Source organism: Crocuta crocuta, unplaced genomic scaffold, assembly GCF_008692635.1.
Source record: "Crocuta crocuta isolate KB4526 unplaced genomic scaffold, BGI_CrCroc_1.0 scaffold209, whole genome shotgun sequence".
In the NCBI taxonomy this organism is placed as follows: Eukaryota; Metazoa; Chordata; class Mammalia; order Carnivora; family Hyaenidae; genus Crocuta; species Crocuta crocuta.
This window is the reverse complement of record NW_027551566.1, coordinates 2,385,929-2,408,728: the sequence shown is the minus strand read 5'-3', so window position 1 is coordinate 2,408,728 and position 22,800 is coordinate 2,385,929. Positions and strand designations below refer to the sequence as shown.

The following is a 22,800-nucleotide window of genomic DNA, read 5'->3' as shown; positions in this document are numbered from 1 at the left end:
CTGATGTTGCATCTGCTTGCAGGTCAGTGACAGTGCTTACTGTTTCATTTACAGGTCACTGGACTTTATGAATTTCGTCTTCAGTCTTTTTCCTGTAAGTACATGCTGAATTTTGAGTAATATGATTGATTCTGTAAGCTGGAAAAGTTATAAAAAAATAAAATGCCATATTCATTGTCCAAACAGTTACACTGCTACGAATGTTGAAGTTTGAACTGCTTCTGTGTTCTGAAAACAAGGTTGAATGATATATCATGAACTCTTAAAAATAGAAGATATTGTCATTGCTGTTTTAATAGTTTCGTTTCAATGGACAATTTTTTTTAGAGATAGAATCAGATCATTAATAGAATGCAGGTAGCACATGACAATGTCAGAAATTACACTAAAGTGGATTCGACTGCTCTATTACTTTAGAGCTTATATCAGCTCAAAGAATTCTGAAACCATTACATTGCTTTTCTGAGAGTAGGTAAGTAGGAACTTGTGGTTGATTTTCTGGTTGGCACTGCCTGATACAGTGCCTGACACAGAGGAGGTGCTCAACCCACCACAACATGTTTGGTGAATGAGCCCCAGGCAAATAGCCAGTGCAAACAAGATACTCCACTCCTGTCCTCTTCCTCCATTTCTGTTTCATTGTTGTCAAGGGATGGAGATTCTAATCAACCTCTTATCACTTTATTGGAGTGAGGAAAGTGGGGACGAAAGACAATTGAGGAAAAAAATGGATTTTTATAAAGACTTTTTCATGGCCCACCTATTAGTTAAGTCAAGTCAATAGCTAGACTTCTTCAGTTGGCTAATTACAAGCAAAACATCTATTGTTTTATTTTTCCTTGATATTCTTTCCACAGAGGCAAGAAACAAATATGGTTTAATTAGGTTTCCTGAAACCCACGTAATCATAGATTGCATTTCCTCATTTTGTTAATATAATGCAGACTTGCAATTATGTTCTCCATCGTAATTTTTTTGGATTAATTTTAAGGCATTTTGAGGCTCATAAAGCAATATAGATTACCCTAAAGTAAGATTTTACAAAGCCAATTTCCCTTAGGGATGCCCCAAAGTAACTTCCTAAATTTAAATTCACTCCTGTTTTGAAATCCTTGTAAAGGCAGATTTTCAGCATTCTAAAGCAATGCTAGCTTTAGAAAGGTAAAAGACACTTTTACTGTTTAATTCTATTTTATTTCAGGGAATGAGGAGAGAGGAACAAAATACCTTTATTATTCATCCTTAAATCCTTCAAATACAAGTCAAAGCAATTCATTATAGTGTCCTCCTCCCAGAAGAAGTCCACTGAGACTAGGTACCCATTCCTTATTTTCAGCTTGAGTATTTCAACAACTTGACTTTCAAGTTCCCCCAAAAGGAGCTGCATTATTTTGCTAGAAAGAAGGAAGATAAAGTCAAACAATGATTCACTTCTTTGGTTTGCACAAATGTCCCCAGGGTTTTGGATTAGCACAAGTAATGCCTTCACAGGGTTCAGGAGGAGGCAAGATCCCAAAGGGACAAATTAGCTCTGGGAAGAGCAGGCCGCCGCTCCTGCAGGCACCTGGCAGAGGGTCAAGTGGGATGTATAGAACACAGACGGTGTAGGACAGCACTGTCCGAGAGACCACAAATTTCAAGCCACATAACTAATTCTAAATATCCTAGCAGCCACATTAAACAGAAAGTAAAAAAGACACAGGTGAAATGAATTTTAATAATATATTTTATTTAACTGAATATGTCCAAATTTAATCCTTTAAACATGTAATCAGTATGAAACATTATTAATGAGATCTATTACATTCTTTTTCCCAGTGTTTGAAATCCAATATGTATTTTACACCTGTAGTGCTCTACATTTTCATCAGAAATACTCGACCTGCACTTAGATTTCATAAAACTTACAGTTGAATGCATAGATTCATATACCCAAGTTGTTCCAACATCCATAAAACTTCTCCAGTAACTGAATTGGGAGTCAGTTACAAATTTAAATGTAAATTAATTGAAATGAAATAAAACTAAAACTTCACCTCCCCAGCCCCACTAGCCATATTCCAGATGCTCAGTGGCCAGACATGGCTTCGGGTTACCATACTGGGCAGTGCAGATCCCAGAGGTGAGCAGCAGGTGTCAGGACATGTGGATCCTCCTTTGTCTGCTAACTAAACATGTCTTCCTCAGATCTGTTTGCCCTGAAGGGATCATGTCATGATAAAATACAGCCATCCATTCATGTGTAACCACAGGATTTTAGAGAAGAAAAGGCCTGGAACACCACCGTCTCATTTTAGAAGAGGGGACCAGGGCTGTTGCAGTGTCACTTAGTGAGCATGGGGCCTTTGCTATGACACTGTGCTTTACTTCTGACTGCAAGTGAATTGCAAGCACAAATGACCTTACTTTAAAAACCTACTTCCACCAAAGACCTATAATAAATGGGTCCCATTGCTCACAATATTCAGTTATTTAGGTTGGCCAGACTCACAGAGATTTTTCTCTATGTTCTTACAGTTCCTTATCCTCTTGAACTTCATATGATTACTTCCCAAATTATAGGAAAATTGAACTTAAATACCCTGTCCTTTACACGTTTTACTTCCTTTTTCTGTAGTGTTTTACAGCAGGAATTTGTTTAGTGATAAATGGGTTCTAATTCTCTTCCTGTGTGTCCCGGTTGCCAATCACGTTAGGACAAGAACTTCTGCATCATTTCTGTGCCTCACCTCACCCCCGAGTTTGTCCTCATCCAGAACTTCGTGAAGATTGTCCCCTTCAACAACTGCACCCTGGAGCACGATCTCTATGTCTTCCATCGGGCTGGATTGCTCAAGTAGGTGGACGTATCTTTGGCCAAAAGGCAATCCATGAAATTAAGAAAAGAGAATGGAGCAAGGAGCTTGCTACCGTTTTAACTCGTCTTACTGGTGGAGGGTTTGATCAGTGATTTTAACCAATACATTTAGGGAGAAAGCCATATTGAGAAGTTATTTGTCCAGTCAGTTATTAAAACATAATATAAGCGGCCCCTGGGTGGCTCAGTGGGTTAAGCATCCAACTTCGGCTCAGGTCATGATCTCACAGTTGGTGGGTTTGAACCCCATGTTGGGCTCTCTTCTGATAGCTAAAAGCTTGGAGCCTGCTTCAGATTCTGTGTGTGTGTCTCTCTCTCTGCCTCCCTACCCCCATCTTGTACTCTGTCTCTGTCTCTCTCTCTCAAAAATAAATAAACGTTAAAAAATTTTTAAAAATATAACTCCACAACAATGAAAACAATGCCGTGTTGACACAGTTATTGGTAGAAACAGTGTAACACAAGAAGGGAGTTCCCCTACAGACTCCCAATACAGTAAGAGTGTAGTGTTCGTGCATGTGTGTATAAAGGTATGTATAAATGTGCATATGTGATATATGATAAAATTTGTGTCACAACACTGGGAAAAGGAAAAATGATTGTAAATCATAGGACAAAATAAAGATAGAAGCGTTCTTCATATTTTATAGTAAAAAAGATTCCCAGGTGATTGAAGAGTTAAATGTGAATATTGAAAACAAAAATATTAGAAAATATATAAATTCTCTGCCAGATTCTGAGAATTCAGTGGTGAAAGACATACAGATGTATTCCCTCTCCTTTCAAAGTCTTTAAACTCTCCCATAGAAATGTAAAACTATAGCTGTGAAGGGCATACCAGCAATGCGCATGTGGTACTGTGAACAGGTATCAGCAGGAGATTCAGCCCAGGCAGGCAGAACCTTCCTGAGGAAGAACATTGAGTGATAGACACTTCAAGGAGTGTCTGTGAAGAGTGATCTTCAATGAAGACATAGTGAATATCAATTGTGTCTCAGGATGGGGAAGGTCTTTATAGAACATGGAAAAAATGTTAAGATTTTTTTTTACTATCTAAAGTTTCTGAAACAACTTAATTTAAGTAATATGCAATTGAGTAACAAAGAGATATTTTAACAAATATAGCAGACACAAGATTGATATGTGTACTGTAAAGAAGCTTTAATAAATCAATAAAAGACCATTTGATAACAAAATACAAAAACTGAACAAATTTTAAAAAGGGCAAACTATTTGCATATGAAAAACAAACAAAAATCAACAGATATTTAAAAATCTCCAAACAGATATTTTTAAATGGGGGAAAATAATTCAAAATAAGAATGAGACATAATTTTTGATCAATTGGCGAGATATAAAATAGAGAAACATTCGGTTCTAATGAGACCTATGTAGCAGTAGTCAGAATGTATTTGACATGAAATTTCAAAGAGTGATTTGGCCAGAATGCTACAGTAGTTCATATCCTTCAACCCTTTAATTCCACTCCTAGAAATATACCCTAAAAACTGGTTGCAGAGGTGCAAATAAAAATTTATGTATAAGGATTAAAGATATTGGAAATACTTTAAATGTCCAATAGTAAGAGAAAGTTTAAATACTTTATGGCAACTGTGTGCAAGAATTATAACTCTGTTTGCAATTCATTGAATAATGATTAGAAAGGGGCACCTGGGTGGCTCAGTTCGTTGAGCATCTGACTCTTGATTTCAGTTCAAGTCATGAACCCAGGATAGTGAGGTTGAGCCCTGCATCAAGCCCTGTGCTGAGTGTGGAGATTGCTTACAATTCTGTCTCTCCTGGTGCCTGGGTGGCTCAGTTGGTTAAGCATGTGACTAAGGCTCAGGTCATGATCGCCCTGAGTGTCAGTGCAGAGCCCGCTTCAGATCCAGATCCTCTCTGTCTACCTTACTCTCTGCTGCTCCCCCACTATCCCTCAAAAATCATAAATAAACATTAAAAAGTGTTTAGAAAAATAATCTCTCTCTCCTTCTGCTCCTCTCCCCTATTCGCACTTTCTCTCTCAAAAAAAGAAAAAAAAAAGATTAGAAAATGCTCAGAATGTAATGCTACATATAGGTAATCATACCAATATATAAAAGAGCATTTAAATATGACCTAAACCTCTAAAGAAAGGAAAAACATACAAATAAAATAAAAGGAGACATGCAGATGTGATGGGGGCTACGGTGTACCACCCAGACCCTTCTTATTCAGGACTAAAGAACTCATTTTCTGAGTGTGGGATGTGTGAGCACGAATAGCTGGAAGCTGGGTCCCCCTTGAAAGAGATTGCCCTGGACGAAAAGAAGGGCTTTGCCCAAGGTCTGCCCCTCCCAAGGGCTGTCTGCATCCAGTGACTAGTCTTGTGTATGGGGAGGGGAGAAGAAGGAGTTTAAAAGGCTAGCAGCTCCCTGCCTCAAAGAGGGGCAACTCTAAAGGGTCTTCCCAGGGCCAGAATTCCCCTCCCAGATCAACCAGGTGTTTGTTGTGACCCCATTGCTTGCAGTCTAACTTCTCCCTCTGCCCTGTCTTGCTTCTGCCACCCCTCAGTGGGGTGGAGGGTCCCAAGAGCTCACCTAACAAACCCCAGCAGGTAGAGTTCTGTGTGAGGCTGCCTCCCATGGAACCTGGCTTGCAACTCTAGAGGTAGGTGGTCTCTGGTTGCCCCTGGGCGATAGGAGGAGCATCAGGGATGGTTTTTAATTCCCTTCCTTACATTGCCTAAAATTTGGAATTTTTCTACACTCAGCCTGACTACTGGCTACACTTCATTTGCTGGCAAGTAGTAGAACCCCTTCTAATTGGCTTAAGTAACTGGAGAATTTATTACAACACAGAGTGAAGTGAAAAATCATGAGGATGCTGGCTTCAAAAGGGTGTAGTTAGCTCTATTTAATTTGTCTCTTTTAGGTTGACCTTTCTCAGACCATTGCTTCCTCTGTGGTTGCAGGATGGATGAGGTAGTTTTAGGCCTTTTATCACTTTAAGTCCAATGGGAAGAGTAGCAGGTATGCTTCTTTTCAGAAGCCCTATCACAGAAATCTATTTGCATCTCATTGGCTCAAATTGTGACCTGTGCTGACCCATCACTGGGCCAGAGGCTGCTGGTTGGCATCACTCCTGTATGTTCCCAAAGCAAAGGGGTCAGAGGGCTGCATTGTCAGACACAAATCTGGGGGCATCGCTAAAGAAATGGGCAGTTGAGCTGCTCCCCACAGCTGTGTTTCAGGACAGTAGCATCTCAGTCAATAGAAAATAAATGGTATATGTGTGATAGGAATAATATTAATACCTTGCATTTTCTATAATTTACCTTTTCAAGCTGTCTTATCCATGTAGTCTTATTCTTATAAGATATTATAGAGTTCATCAAACTGCATTTAAAATGGGTGCATTTTACAGAATATAAGTGACACCTCAGTAAAGTTGCTGCAAAATCTATGATAAAGGGCATGGTGGAGTAGTTTTGGAGAACTTTCTCTATAATTGATATATCAGCCCTTTAAGTGAAATTGAGAAATATCCTAAATGATCACTGTATTTGGGGGCTGGCCAAATGAATTTTGGCATATTCATTCCGCATATTACTATGCAGATTTTGAGAAAATAGAAACATATATATCCTATATGGAATGATATCTGGGATGGTGAGAAAAGCATGGAATCAAACAGTAATATTAGTAGTAATAATAGCTTACATTCATGGAAGGTTTATAGTATTTCCATCACTTTCTTAATCATTTGTATCAATACGTATATATAGCGACCTTATTAGCTAGGTACCATTATTATCCTCATCTTACAGATATGGGAGCTGAGACTCAGAGCAGTTAAGTAATTAGTCCAAAGTATACTCAGCAAAAAGTGGCAGAGCTCAAATTAGAACTAAGGCAGTCAGCTTCCAGAATCAACTCATTACCACCTCACATACTGCCTCTCTTTAGTGTGTTTTCAGGTAAAGGTACTGTGACAGAGAAACCCCAAAACATGTTGGACTTCATTAACTTGAGGAGCAGCACCAGGAGGTTGGGGTATATCTAGCAACTTACTTTTTATTTTATGTTTATCAGTTCTCTTGGATTTTTTTTTCATTTAATAAACTTTATTTTTTGAACAGTTTTAAGTTAATAGTAACACTGAGCAGAAAGTGCAGAGGGTTCCTACATACCTCTTCCCCCCAACCCACAGATTCTCCCACAATTTACATCCCATACTAGACTTACACCATTTGTTACCATTGATGAACCTACATTGACTCGTCATTACCACCCAAAGTCTATAGTTTACATTAGGATTTATTCTTTCTGTTGTACATTCTGTGGGTTTGGACAAATGCATAAAGACTCATATCCACTATTATGGAATCCTACAGGGTAGTTTCTAAAAATCCGCTATGTCCCACCTATTTCATCCCTCATTCTTTCCCCCATAGCTGCTGACAACCACTGGTCTTTTTACTGTCTCCAGTTTTGCCTTTTCTGGAATGTTGTATAGTTGGAATCACACAGTATGCAACCTTTATAGATTGACCTTTTTCACTTAGTGATATACATTTTAAAGTTCCTCCATGGCTTGATCATTCATTTCTTTTTAGTGCTGAATAGTATTCCATTGTCTGAGTGTACCATCTTTTTTTTTTTTTACAAATAGTTTATTGTCAAGTCGGTTTCCATATAACACCCAGTGCTCATCCCCACAAGTGCCCTCCTCCATGCCCATCTCCCCACTCCCCCCCACATCCATCAGTCCTCAGTTTGTTCTCAGCATTCAAGAGTCTCTCATGGTTTGCCTCTCTCCCTTTCCCCCACCGTTTCCCCCCTTCTTCTCCCCCATGGTCCTCCGTTAAGTTCCTCCTTATCCTCCTATACATGCAAACATGATATTTGTCCTTCTCTGCCTGACTTATTTCGCTCAGCATAACACCCTCAAGGTCCATCCATGTTGCTACACAAGGCCAGATTTCATTGTTTCTCATTGCCATGTAGTATTCCGTTGTATAGATAAACCACATCTTCTTGATCCATTCATCAGTAGATGGACACTTAGGCTCTTTCCATGTTTTAGCTATTGTGGAGAGTGCTGCTATGAACATTGGGGTACATGTGCTCCTATGCCTCAGCATTTCTGTATCCCTTGGGTAAATTCCTAGCAGTGCCATTGCTGGGTCATAGGGGAGTTCTACTGTTAATTTTTTGAGGAACCTCCACACTGTTTTCCAGAGGGGCTGCACCAGTTTACATTCCCACCAACAGTGTAGGAGGGTGCCCGTTTCTCCACATCCTCGCCAGCATCTAGAGTTCTCTGATTTGCTCATTTTAGCCTGAGTGTACCATCTTTTATCCATCTACTTACTGAAGTACATCCTGGTTACTTTTAAGTTTTGGCAGTTATGAATAAAGCTGCCATATATATATTCAGTGCAGGTTTTTGTGTGGATATACATTTTCAGCTCATTTGAGTAAATACCAAGGAGCACAAGTTTGGGTTGTACAATAAGTGTTTAGTTTTGTAAGAAACTACGAAACTGTCTTCCAAAGTGGCTATACCATTCCACAATTCCCACCAACAATGAATGAGAGTTCTTGTTGCTCCACATCCTCACCAGCATTTGGTATTGTCAGTGTTTTGAATTTTCACCATTCAAATTGGTGTGTAGTGGTATCTTGTTCTGATTTGTAATTCCATAATGATGGATGATGTTGCACATCTTTTCATATGCTGTTTGCCAGCTGTATATCTACTCTGGTGACCTGTCTGTTCAGATCTTTCCTCCATTCTTAAATTGGCTTGTTTGTTTCTGTTTGTTTTTCAAAAAATCATGTGTTACTTCTATAATTGAAAATGTAGTTATTTTTGCATATACTGAGATTTAACATTTTTATTATGACTCAAATGGAATTTTTATTAAAATGTACTTTACACTCTTTGCATTTCTTAAGTAGAGTGTATTGGTGATATTTTCTTATGACACAGGATTCTCTCTTTTTTTAAAATATAGTTTATTGTCAAGTTGGTTTCCATATAACACCCAGTGCTCATCCCCACAAGTGCCCTCCTCCATGCCCATCACCCATTTTCCCCTCTCTTCTACTCCCCATCAATCCCATCCTCAGTTTGTTCTCAGTATTTTAGAGTCTCTTGTGGTTTGCCTCCCTCTCTTTCCTTAACTATTTTTTCCCCTTCCTCTCTCCTATGGAGCTCTGTTAAGTTTCTCCTGTTCCACATATGAGTGAAAACATATGGTATCTGTCTTTCTCTGCCTGACTTATTTCGCTCAGCATAATACCCTTGAGTTCCATCCACGTTGCTACAAATGGCCAGATTCCATTCTTTCTCATTGCCGTGTAGTATTCCATTGTATATATAAACCACATCTTCTTGATCCATTCACCAGTTGATGGACATTTAGGCTCTTTCCATGATTTGGCTATTGATGAAAGTGCTGCTATGAACATTGGGGTCCATGTGCTCCTATGCATCAGCACTCCTGTATCCCTTGGGTAAATTCCTAGCAGTGCTATTGCTGGGTCATAGGGGAGTTCTACTGTTAATTTTTTGAGGAACCTCCACACTGTTCTCCAGAGTGGTTGCACCAGTTTGCATTCCCACCAACAGTGTAAGAGGGTGCCCATTTCTCCACATCCTCGCCTGCATCTGTAGCCTCTTGATCTGTTCATTTTAGCTACGCTGACTGGCGTGAGGTGGTATCTCAGTCTGGTTTTGATTTGTATTTCCCTGATGATGAGTGATGTTGAGCATTGTTTCATGTTTCTGTTGGCCATCTGGATGTCCTCTTTGGAGAAATGTTTGTTCATGTCTTTTGCCCATTTCTTCACTGGATTATTTGTTTTCTTGGGTGTGGAATTTGATGAGATTCATATAGATTTTGGATCCCTTTATCTGATATGTCATTTGCAACTATCTTTTCCCATGACTCAGGATTGTCTTTATGAATAGATATATACTGGAGCTGGAGAGTAACCAGATGGCACAGGATCAGGAATGGGTCATGGGTCTGGAAAGAGTAGTGGCCTCATTCTTAGTGGCTTCATATTCTTTTCTATCACACTCTCTCTTTTTACCATGAACATATTTTGCTTTCATTAAAAATTAAATCTCATTTTTTAAAATAATGAGACTTTCAATAGTCTCTAACAACTAATTGTCTGGACATTAGCCCTGGTTGTAGCAGGGCCTTCGCTTCCCCTCGTACATTGTACCCATTTACAGTGTCCACTTCATTTTTTTTTTTTATCACCCACATGTAAAATTGGGGCAAATCATGTACATCTGGGTTCCCTTCTGAAAAACTAAAGGCTTGCATGCCAAGTTCATTTTTGCAACCCTAGAAAATCATCTTTTGCCACTGTTCCCGTCTGAGCTCTCACCAGAAACCTTCCTCTGTGCTTCGGTGAGGAACAACCACTCTACACTGCTTCTCAGCTTGTCTATATGTGTAGCTCCTTTTGCTGTTCCTCTTGTTCCCATACCCCTTTACACCAAGAACCTGTTTCTGCTTGTGCAGGGGAAAACAGCCCTCAAAACTCACACGTTTGTTACTACCAGGGGATGTCCCTTTTGCAAACATGGTGGCAGGCCGTTGTTTTCTAGAGAAAACTTAGATTAGTTATTTCTTTAATTTTAATTTTAATTTCNAATATAGTCCTCTCTAGCTCTGTCCATGTCATTGCAAATGGCAAGATTTCTTTCTTTTTATGGCTGAATAATATTCCATTGAAATGTGTGTATGTCTGTGTGTGTATATACAGTATATATATATGTATATGTATATATATACTATATATATGTATATATATGCTATATATATGTGTATATATACTGTATATATGTGTATATATATGTAATGCATATATATATGTGTATATATATATGTGTATATATATATATATATATATATATATCCACACACATTACATCTTCCTTGTCCACTCATCAGTCAGTGGACACTTGGGGTGCTTCCATAGTTTGGCTATTATTATAAGTAATGCTGCAATAAACACAGGGGTGCATTTATCCTTTCAAATTAGTGTATTTGTATTCTTTGGGCACATACCCAGTAATACAATTCCTGGATCATAGAGTAGTGCAATTTTAAAATTTTTGAGAAACTTCCGTATTGTTTTCCATAGTGGCTACACCAGTTTGCATTTGCGCCAACAGTGCATGAGTGTTCCTTTTTCTCCACATCCCCGCCAACACTTGTTTCTTGTATTGTTGACTTTAGCTATTTAGATCTTTTCTTTAATTCCTTAACTAAACTGTAAACACAAAGAGCTTTTTAGAGAAATCACACATTTAATGTGAGAGGTGGTAGTTTGGCCTGTCAGGATTGCTCAGCTCCTACAGGGAATATGATCTCAAAAACTGCCTTCTTCCCTCTGCTCTTTTAAAAAACCCTGTACGTCAGGCAGCTGAGCTTGGCTGGATGAAAAGGAGGAGGCCAGCCGACTTGAAGTTATTTCTACAAAAATGAGAAGGAAAGATGAACTCACACTCTTACATTTCAGAGATATTTGTATTTTTAAAACATAATTGGTGTTAAAGAATGAATTTGGGAGAATTTCATATCTTACAAAATGAAATTTAGAAATGTGAGTATAGCAGTGACCTCCAAGAAGTCCAGCTGTCACCTCAAATTGATCTCTGGCTGAAATCTTGCCATTTGCAACAACATGGATGGAACTGGTATTATGCTAAGCGAAATTAAGTCAGTCAGAGAAAAATAGATACCGTATGATTTACTTATATGTGGGATTTAAGAAACACAACCAATGAACATATAGGAGAAGGGAAGGCAAAATAAGATAAAAACAGTGAGGGAGGCAAACCAGACGAGACTCTTTTTTTTTTTAACTTTTTTTTAATGTTTATTTTTGAGTGAGAGAGAGACACACACAGAACATGAGCTGGGGTGGGGGGAGCCAAATCCAAAACAGGCTCTAGCCTCTGAGCTGTCAGCACAGAGCCCGACATAGGTCTTGAACTCAGGAATGGTGAGATCATGACCTGAGCCAAAGTTGGATCCTTAACCAACTGAGCCATCAAGGCACCCCTGAGAAACTCTTAAATACAAAAAACAAACTGAGGTTTGATAGGGATTAGGGATGGGCTAAATGGGTGATGGGCATTGAGGAGCATTTGGTGTTGTATGTAAATAATGAATCACTGGAATCTACTCCTGAAGCCAAAACTACACTGTATGTTAGCTACCTTGAGAATAAAATAATAAAAATAGGGGCACCTGGGTGGCTCAGTCGGTTAAGCGTCCGACTTCAGCTCAGGTCATGATCTCATGGTTCGTGGGTTCGAGCCCTGCGTCGGGCTCTGTGCTGACAGCCAGCTCAGAGCCTGGAGCCTGCTTCGGATTCTGTGTGTCCCTCTCTCTCTGATCCTCCCCTGCTCTCTCTCTCCCTCTCTCTCTCTCAGAAATAAATAAAACATTAAAAAAATAATAATAATAAAAATAAATTGATCTCTGGCTCCAGTGTTCCTAAGGTGTTCCTGCCTTTGCAGGGCCTCTGTTTCCCCACAGCATTGTCTAAAAGTTCAGGGATGATTTTGTAGTCGCTCCTCTGTGCCGACACCTACATCTCAGCCAAGAGAGCAGGAGGGGTCCAGGTGCAGCACTGGTGTCTACTGTAAGCCCGGGCCTGTGCAGTGAAGCTCTGGGACATAGCTGTGACAGGGACATTTGGCTTTTAATAAGTAAGGATTTATAAGGGTTTGTTTGTCCCTGTCATCAAGGAAGACCATCTAGGGTGCCTGGCAGCTCTCCAAGGCCATGGGGGACGTGGCATCTTGTACCTTCCTGCCCCAGAGCACCTGGCTTCCCTGCTCAGGTTCATCTCTGTTTACTCACGGGGAACTCTGTATTTCTTGTGCCGTTCGGTTCTACTCCAAGCGTGGCCCCTAGATCGCCAGCATCAGCATCCGTGGGAGCTTGCTGAAATGCAGACTCTCAGGCCCTGTCCCCAGGCCTTTGGACTGTGTTTTCCTGGCAATCTGTGTTGTTCACAAGTGTTCCACCTGATTTTTATGTACGTTACAGTTTGAGGAGTGCTGGAGGTGGTTGTTTTTTAATAAGCTTTCCCCCACTATCCAAAAGTAAATCCTTGCTATGAAACATCTCATACACTCAAAGCCAAGAGTGTCCCTGCTCTTGCTGGAAATTCACATTAGGGCCCTTCCCTTCCCTAAAAGACCTACATTAGTATCATAATGACTTGCTTTGTAAAAGTACACTTCTTCTGATTTCTTTCTGTTAGCAAAAATCAAGTAGTATAATGCAAACTTGCAGAAAGTGGCGGGTCCCTGTATGTCACTTGGTATGAAAGGATATGATTCTGTCTCCTCTCCAAATACAGATTTTCTAGAACCGTGTAAGCCACATCTACTTTAAACCTTTTGTTGTCTGGTGATTTTTGGTTCTGTTGGGGTGTGAAGACTTTTTTGTATTGTGTAAAAAGACCATTGGGCTAGAATACATGAACTATGACAGCCTTAAGAATTTTTGTCTACTTATACCAAGTAATGTTCATTTCTCTTATCTCTTTCTGATTCTTATCTTTTCCTACACACTCTCCCCCTTAACCTGCATTTCCCTAAAACTGTCTTCTCAAATTTCAAAACATAGATGATCAGTGGGAATGATTCCATTAGAAATTATAGAAAACCCAACTCAAAGTGGCTTCGACCGTAGGGCATTTGTTGGCTCATCGAACTGGGAGGTCTGGAGACAGGCCAGGCTTTCAGTTTGAATTTTTGGGGTTTTGGTTTCTTTCCCTTTTCCACTCTGCTTTTCCTGGTGTCAGCTCCAGTCTGAAGCTGGCTTCTGTCCCACTGGCACAATGGCTGCTGCTGTTCTGGGCTGACATCCTGTGCACCACTGCGGAGAGGGATGGAGCTGGCTGCAGGCACGTGTTTTCTTTCCCAGATGCCCCAGCAGGCCTCCCTCATTCATCCAATACATCATGTTGACCATGTAGTATGCTCAGCCCCCATTCCAGGTGCCGGGCAAGCAGAAGTGACTCAGACAGACAAAAATCCTCACCCTCATAGGGCCTGCATTCTAGTTACAGGAGAAGGACACAAATAAAGGGAAGAGATAAAATATAAGTGTGTAAGTGATGAGAGTGAATGTGAAGAATAAAGCAGACTGGGGGTGAAGATGTGTGGGGCTTTGGGGCATGGCGGCGAGGTGCCTCAGGGAAGGAGGTGATCGGGGAGCCATGTGGGCACAGGTCCATGACATCTACTGTTTTTATACCATGGTTTTACAATTTATTGTATTCTTCCATTTTTTGCTTCACTTCTCTTGACATTTGGGATGGATTGTTCTTGCTCTTAAGTTTGGTTACTTTAAATTTCATGACCTCATGTTCTGGTCTCCCACCCAATCTCGTTCTTCTTCCCTTGGGAAATTATACTTGTGTCTGTCATCTGCCCTCCGACCATGCTCATGAGCGCTGGAACAAATCATTCATTCGATTGTTAGCGATGTCTACCTCTTTTGTCAACAGATTCCACGCCAAGGTTCCCTCTCATTTCACTTATGACTGCCGGTCTTTGAAAAGAACATAATATTTATGTTAACTTTCATTGTAAATGTATATAAACTAAATGCTTTTTAACACTTGTTACTTTATACAGTGATCTCTAGGATGTTTCCAAACTTAATATCAGGTTAGAATGTGGTATAAATGATTTTTTCCTTTTCACTCCTGCTTGCCCATTCTTAACCTTCATACTGGCTTTTCCTTCCTCTTGTTTATTCATGAGTAGAGGCCTCATTTGGCTGAACTTGCCACTCATTCCATCTTCCTCCCCTTCCAAACCATGTTTTTCTGAAATTTGCCATTTTTAATTTGGGGAAATATGTTTCAAACTTACTTATTATGCTACAAATTACTTACACACATAAATATTTACTACTAAATTAAATCATAGTACCAATTGTCCACTTTGCTCAATAAGCAAAAATGCCTCTGGGTGGTTGACTTTTAAATGATTCGTCTCCTTGATGTTTTTCTTTTATTTACTTCTCTGTGGGTGACTCATGCGTGCCTGGTCGTCATTTTTTCTATCATGTTACTTATACCTATTTCTGGCCCATATATCATCGAGAGTGTTGTAGTGTTATCAGTCCTGGTGCTTTTAATCAGCCTCCTCAAATAGAACCTAATAGAATACTTGATTTTGTGGTTATTGTTTTATTTTGTTTGTTTTTTTGGTTTAAGCTGAAATATTGATGACTTTCAAGTTGTTTTAGATATCTACTATATAGGTCATCACTCCTTTGGAATTCAGAAAGACTCAGCTTACTTTTTCTTCTTCTGTCATTTTGTTTTAATTTAGTGGCATCGAAAGGCTGCCCTGTATTCTGCAAGGCACATACTCTTGTAGGTGTCTAAAATATATTCATTCAATTTGGGGTTGAAAAATGAACTATTAAATCGTTTTTCCCTCTACTTTTATATATGATTTCCTATTTTGTTATGTGTATAGTCTGATTAAGTCCTATCAGTTCTGACCTTTGAGGTCAGAGTCTGCCAAAAATGGGGCAAGAATAAAAACTTATTGGGAAGCAGGTGACTATGGCTGCCAAACTTTCAAGACCCAAGAAGGAACCAGTGGGCAGGAGATTCATCATTTCTTCATGAGAAGGTGACATTTCTTAGGGAATCATGGGTCTGAGCGTTCAAGTAAATCAGAGAGAGAAAGTGTAAGAGAAAGGTAACCTGGGAGCTTGAAGGCCTATGGAGAAGGATTAAGAAACAAGATAGCCCCATGCAGGACCCCATCAGCTCCTGGATGGAGGAAGCCATGTGGATAGGTAAGGAGTACTACAGCTCATCTGTCTCTCTGATTCAAGGTGGCTTTAGAACCATGCTGAAGTCCTGGGAAAAGAATGGTTAAGCTATCCCGGTTACTGAGTATAAGTTCACTTCTGGGAAGGATGGACAAGATGGCACACAGAACAGGTAGAGGGCAGTAGGAGTTCCCTTTCTAGCTAGACACCATATGACAGAAGGAAGGGGCCTAGCCTAGAAATGACAATGAAAAAATGAAGATCAGAAACTTTGTTTGAGACTTGTGAAAAAGTGAAGAAGTAGGCCCACATTTAGATGCCCCCAGGGAACTCACCATCTTTTGCAGCCCTGCCAGGCCTAATTCTAACATGTGAACATCAAAATAGACTTTGTCTTTTTGGGTATTTATTTAGCCCATTAAACACTCATTCCATGGAAGCTCTTAGCATCATTTTATAAACCCTCAATGAATTTTCTTAATCTTTAGATTTATCTGAAAACATGGCAAGGAATAAAGATAGCTGCTTGCTAATTCGACCATAAATACAATCTCCCTTTAGTGTGTGCATGTGTATATGACACCTGTATATATTTTTAGATAATTTCATTTAATTAAGGATTACACATGTTGGCAATAAAACACTAAGCATCCTTACAACTTTGTTTTGAAGATTGTTTTATTTTTCAAAGGGGTTTCTATAACTGAAACACAGTTCTCCATAACTCCTGGTCCATCTCTAACCTCATATGCATTATCTAAAACTTTAAGGAACTTCAGATTTCTCAGAAGATGGTTCTGGAATCAATAGATTAGTTCCATAAGGGCAGGAGGTGTGGACTATCTTGTTCCTGAAGGATCCCCAACACCCAGAACACACATCAGGCATTCAGCAGATGTTTAATCAGTATTTATGACTGACTGAATGCACCATTCTCAATAAAGCCACTTTAATAATTGATTTTTTAAGGAATACATTTTAAGTGAGAATCTGTATTTTATGCATATTCATTTTTTACTTTTTCTGGGGTTCCTATCAGTTGCTATTTAAAAGCAATTAGACCATGTGATTATTTTTCCCCATTTGCATTTCCTATCGGGTAGCCACAGTTCCCTGTCTCCTCATACCATTAAAGGAAAAACAAACAAGCTACCATTCCAGTGTGTAAGCAATCATATATACATTGGCCACTTGACTCAAAGCCCCTGCTGAAAAGGTCACCTGTGGAGGAAACCTACATTGGCTTTTTGAATTGAGCAAAAAAACAATGGGAAAATTCTCTCAGAATCAAACACTAGACAATAGAAAGCAGCCTTGCCCAATAGAAATACAGGGTGAGCCACATGGGTAATTTTAAATGTTCTGATAGCCCTATTAATTTAAAAAATTAATAAGCAAGTGAAATTAATGGTAATATTTATTATTTGACCCTTATATCCAAATATTATTTTTTCAACATGTCATCACTATTAAAAAAGTATCATTTTACATTCTTTTTTTTTGTACCAAGTCTTCAGAATTCAGTGGGTATTTTACACATACAAAATATCTCAATTTGGAGATGCCACCTTTCTTTTTTTTTATTTTTTAAATGTTTATTTATTTTTGAAAGAGAAGAAAGACAGAGTGCTAGTGGGGGAGTGGCAGAGAGCAAGGGAGACACAGAATCCGAAATAGGCTCCAGGCTCTGAGCTGTCAGCACAGGGCCCAGTGCAGGGCTTGAACTCATGAACCGTGAGATCATGACCTGAACCAAAGTCAGATGCCTAACCAACTGAGCCACCCAGGCACCCCAGAGAAGCCACCTTTCAATTGCTCAGTAGCCATGTGCAGCTTGCAGCTGCCATATTGGACAGTGTACCGTTAGGGTAGTGCACAAACATACTACTATTGCCCGTTCCTCCCTGTGGAAGTCTGGGAACACATGAAGGTTGTGAAGTGTTCCTCTTTGGCAAACATAAATAGCAGAGATGAGAGCCTCACAATGCAACAAAATGGTTGTGTCCTCTAATCAACAGTACATTCTCATGGACAAACTGGTGAAATTATGTTCATGTTTTTGTGATACTTGGCAGTAAAACAGCCTCCGTTTCCATTAAACATTATTGAGAAATGCTGTGGGCTAGGAAAATCCCTGGCCTTTCCGAGTGGACCACGATGTGGTCATAGCTTTGAGCTTTGCCAAGAGCCAAAATGCCACATCCCAGGAAGCATAACAGAGACATGGAAAAAAGTGTCACATGTTCATTCACCTCCTGGTTCCACAACACTCTTTTTTTTTTTAAGTTTATTTATTCATTTTGAGAGAGATAGAGCATGAGGAAGATAGGGGCAGAGAGAGGGAGAATTCTAAGCAGGCTCTGTGCAGTCAACACAGGGCCCAACATGGGGCTCGAACTCTTGATACAGCAAGATTATGACCTGACCCCAAATCAAGAGTCAGATGCTTAACCAACTGAGCCACCCAGGCACCCCTCCACAACACTCTTAGCAATGCTACTATAGTACTGACCATATACAAGCATGGGGGAAACTCTGCATGAAAACTGCATCATTAATTCCTTTAACATATTTATTGAGCTCCTCTCTGGTTCCAAAACATTTTCATCACCCCAGGATATGCTGTGCCCATTAGCAGTCACTCCTATTCTCTTCTCCTACCCCAGTGACTGGTGGCAGCAAGTCTACTTTCTGTGTCTATAAATTTGCCTATTCTGGACACTTCACATAAATGGAATTGTATACTATATTGCCTTTTATATGTGGCTTCTTTCACTTAGCATAACATTTTCTAGGTTCATCCATGTTGTGGCATATGTCAGTACTTCATTTCTTTCTGTGGCTGAATTATAGATTCCATTATAGATAGACCACATTTTGTTTATCCATTCCAGAAAAAGATAGAGATTTGGGTTCTTTCTATGTTTGGGGCTATTATGAATAATGCCACCATGAAAATTCAAGTACAAGGTTTTGTGTGGACATATGGTCTTAATTTCCTTGGGTATTTTCCTGTATTTTTGTGGTCTTGTTTTTTATCTTTAGATCTTTAATCCTTCTGAATTAGATCTTGGCACAAGGTGGCCATATCAGAACAAAGTTCTTATCCTTCACTTAAAAATTTATCAAAATATTTATATTATTAAGGTTATATTAACTGATCATCTTTATACCAGCTAATTATAGATGTAGATTGTTGTTTAAATATGCTACTTTGTTCATAGTATGGAAGCATGAATTAAAATTTAAGCACAAAATATTCACTGTAATTGACAACTAAGTACATTAGAATATGTCACTTTATTAATGGTAGGAGGAACAGCACTCCTTTATTCAGTAATAACACCCTAGTAACTGGAGAGCATTCAGTGCAAGGCCAGCTATATAATATGCAAAGCCCATTATAAACTGACAACGTGGGACTTTAGATAGAGAAGTCATCTTCCCATGGCCTTGCCACTCCAGCTGAGGCAAATAGGCATTCTTGAATGGCCTGCAACCTCTGCACTGGGATGCACAAAATACTTGGGGCGGGGCGGGCAAGAGATCCACACTGAGTTGCCAGCTGAACACCCAGGGCACTGGCTGCCCTGGGTGGTCATGGCCACTAGCTTGCTCTGACTTGAGACTCCACCCTCCTGCGCCTGTGTCCAGGACCCTATGAGGGTAGAGCATAATGGCTGAATATGGACCTCTCCTCACCAATGCAGCCCAGTTGTCACTTCTGGCAGAGGGCCATAGCAGGGATGGGGAGGCCCTGTGGGTCCTATGGTTCCAGGGGCAGTAAACAAGTGGGAGAGAACCCATGGAGCGATGGTGGGAGGTGGGTACCAGGCATAAGCTGTGGCTCCAAACCCCTGGACATGCTCCGTTGCCTACTCAACTTCATGTAAAAACACAGAATCAAAGATTAAATTATTAAGAATTTAAAGACTCGTGAAACCAGCCCAGGTTCAACTTCTTAACACACTTTAAAAAAAATTTTTTTTTAACTTTATTTATTTTGAGAGACAGACAGCACAAGTGGGGGAGGGCAGAGAGAGAAAGAATCACGAGCAGGCTCCGTACCACCAGCGCAGAGCCTGATGTAAGGCTTAAACCCACAAAGCCGTGAGATCATGACCTGAGCTGAAATCAAGGTCGGGTGCTTAACCGAATGAGCCACCCAGGCACCCCACTTCTTCACATACTTTAAATATTTGGGGAAGAATTTGCTTTATGCGTGAAGTAAATATGAAATAAAGCATGATCTCAATTATTTACTTATTTTTATGTCTGGCAACTTTTTTTGTTGAGGTATAATTGATGCAATGGTATATTAGTTTCAAGTGTACAACATAATGATTCGGTATTTGTATGCACTGTGAAATGATCACCACAATAAGTCTAGTTACCATCCGTCAGCATGCAGAATTACACGTTTTGATTTCCTGTGATGAGAACTTTTAAGATTTACCCTCTGGCAGCTTTTAAATATGCACTACAATATTGTTGAGTATAGTCACAGTGCTGTTCATTACATGCCCATGAGTTTGTTACTTTGTTACTTTGTAACTGGAAGTTTGTGCCTTTTGACACCCTTCACCCATTTTACCAACTTTCAAACCCCTCCCCTCTGGCAACCACTTTTCAGTTCTCTGTATCTTTAAATTTTCTTTGTTTCAGTTTTTAGATTCCACATATAAGTGAAATCATACAATATTTGTCTTTCTCTGACTTAATCCACTTAGCAGAAGACCCTCAAGATCCAAACATGTTGTTGCAAGTGGCTAGATTACATTATTCTTTATGGTTACGTAGTATTCCATTGTGTATATACACCACATCTTTTTTATCCATCCATCCACTGATGGATACTTGTTTCCATATCTTGACCATTATAAATAATGCTGCCGAGAATATAGGATTCATATATCTTTTTCAATTAGTGTTTCCATTTTCTTTGAATAAACACCCAGAGGTAAAATTGTTGTATTCTATGTAGTTCTATTTGTAATTTTTTGAGGAGCCTATACAATATTTTCCATATCAGCTGCATCCACCAATAGTGCATGAGCGATCCTTTTTCTCTGCAATCTTGCCAACACTTGTTATTTCTTATTTTTCTTCTCTTTTCTTTCCTTCCTTCGTTCCTTCCTTCGTTCCTTCCTTCGTTCCTTCCTTTGTTCCTTCCTTCATTCCTTCCTTCCTCTTCCTTCCTTTCTTCCTTCCTTCCTTCCTTCCTTCCTTCCTTCCTTTCATAATAGCCCTTCTAACAGGTGTGAGGTCATATCTTACTGTTGTTTTGATTTGCATATATCTGTTGATCATCTATCTTCTTTGGAAAAATGTCTTTTCAGATCATCAGCCCATTTTAAATCAGATTTTTTTTTTTTTGCTATTGAGTTGCATGAATTCTTTATATATTTTGAATATTAACCCCTTATCAGATAAGTAATTTCCAAACATTTTCTCCCTTCAGTAGGTTACCTGTCATTTTGTTGGTTATTTCCTTTGCTCTGCAGAAGATTTTTAATTTGATGTAGGCCCACTTGTTTATTTTTTGACTTTGTTGCCTTTCCTTTTGTATTCAGTTCCAATAAATCATTGCCAAGTCCAGTGTCAAGGAGCTTACCATGTATGTTATCTTCTAGGAGTTTTATGGTTTCATCTTACATTAAAGTCTTTAATGCATTTTGTGTTAATTTTGGTGTGCTCTTGCCTCCTTTGTCATATATTAATTGATCATGTAAGCATGGGTTTATTTCTGGGTGCTCAATTCTGTTCCATTAATCTACGTGTCTGTTTTATGCCAATACTCTACTTTTGTGATTACTGTTACTTTGTAATACAGTTTGAAATCAGGGAGTATGATGCCTATGGCTTTGTTCTTTCTCAAGATTGCTTTGGCTATTTAGGGCCTTTTGTGATTCCATACAAATTTTAGGAATATTTGTTCTATTTCTATGAAAAATGCCATTGGAATTTTGATAGGGATTGCACTGAATCTGTAGATTGTGCTGGGTAATAAAAACATTTTAACAATATTGATTCTTCCAACCCATAAGCATGGAATACTTCCCATTTATTTGTGACTTCAATTACTTTCATCAATGTATTATAATTTTCAGTGTGCTGATCTTTCACTTCCTTGGTTAAATTTATTCTTAGGTATTTTGTTCTTCTGATGCAATTGTAAAAGGGATAACTTTCTTAATTTTTCTTTCTGATAGCTCATTTTTAGTGTATAGAAATGCAACAGATTTTGTGTAGTGTGTTTGTATCCTGTAACTTGACTGAATTTGTTTATTAGTTCTAACAGTTTTTTGGTAGAGTCTTTACGGTTTTTCATATATAAAATAATGTCATCAGCAAATAGTGAGATTCACTTCTTCCCTTCCAATTTGGATGTCTTTTATTTCTTCTTGCCTAATTGCTATGCCTAAGACTTCCAACACTGTATTTAATAAAAATGGTGAGTGTAGGCATTCTTGTCTGTTCCTGATCTTTGAGGACAGTTTTTCACCATTGAGTGTGATCTTAGCTGTGGGTTTGTATTTATGGCCTTTATAATGTTGAGGTATGCTCCCTCTATGCCCACTTTGTTGAGAGGTATTTTTTTTAAATCATGAATGGATATTGAATTTTGTCATATGCTTTTTCTGCATCTATTGAACTGATTGTATGATTTTTGTCTTTCATTTTGTTAATGTAGTGTATCACATTGATTGATTTGATTTGTGGACATTGAACCATTCTTGCATCCCTGGAGTGAATCTCCCTTGATCATGGTGTATGGTCCTCTTAATGTATTGTTGAATTCAGTTTGCTAACAGCTAGTTGAGGATTTTTGCATTTGTGTTCATCACGGATGTTGGCCTTTAATTTCTTTTTTTGTGGTGTCTTTGTCTAGTTTTGGTACCAAGGTAATGCTTGCCTCCTAAAATGGATTTGGAAATATCCCCTCCTCTTCAATTTTTTGGAAGAGATTGAGAATTGGTATTAAATCTTCTTTGCATGTTTGGTAGAATTCACAGTCAATCTGTCTGGCCTTTGACTTTTGTTTGTTGGGAAGTTTTTTTTATTACTAATTCAATTTCCTAACTACTAATCCGTCTGTTCAGATTTTCTA

At 39.0% G+C, this 22,800-nt stretch overlaps 1 protein-coding gene across 1 annotated transcript in view; it reads left to right on the top strand.

The window, feature by feature from the left end:
• The window catches only part of CFAP61 (cilia and flagella associated protein 61), a 273,021-nt gene that overhangs the window by 93,226 nt on the left and 156,995 nt on the right, over positions 1–22,800 (top strand). Inside the window, exons 11-12 of the mRNA XM_077750174.1 lie at positions 55–94; positions 2,697–2,836. Of these exons, the coding sequence (XP_077606300.1) occupies positions 55–94; positions 2,697–2,836 (180 nt within the window). The remainder of the gene's footprint in view (positions 1–54; positions 95–2,696; positions 2,837–22,800) is intronic.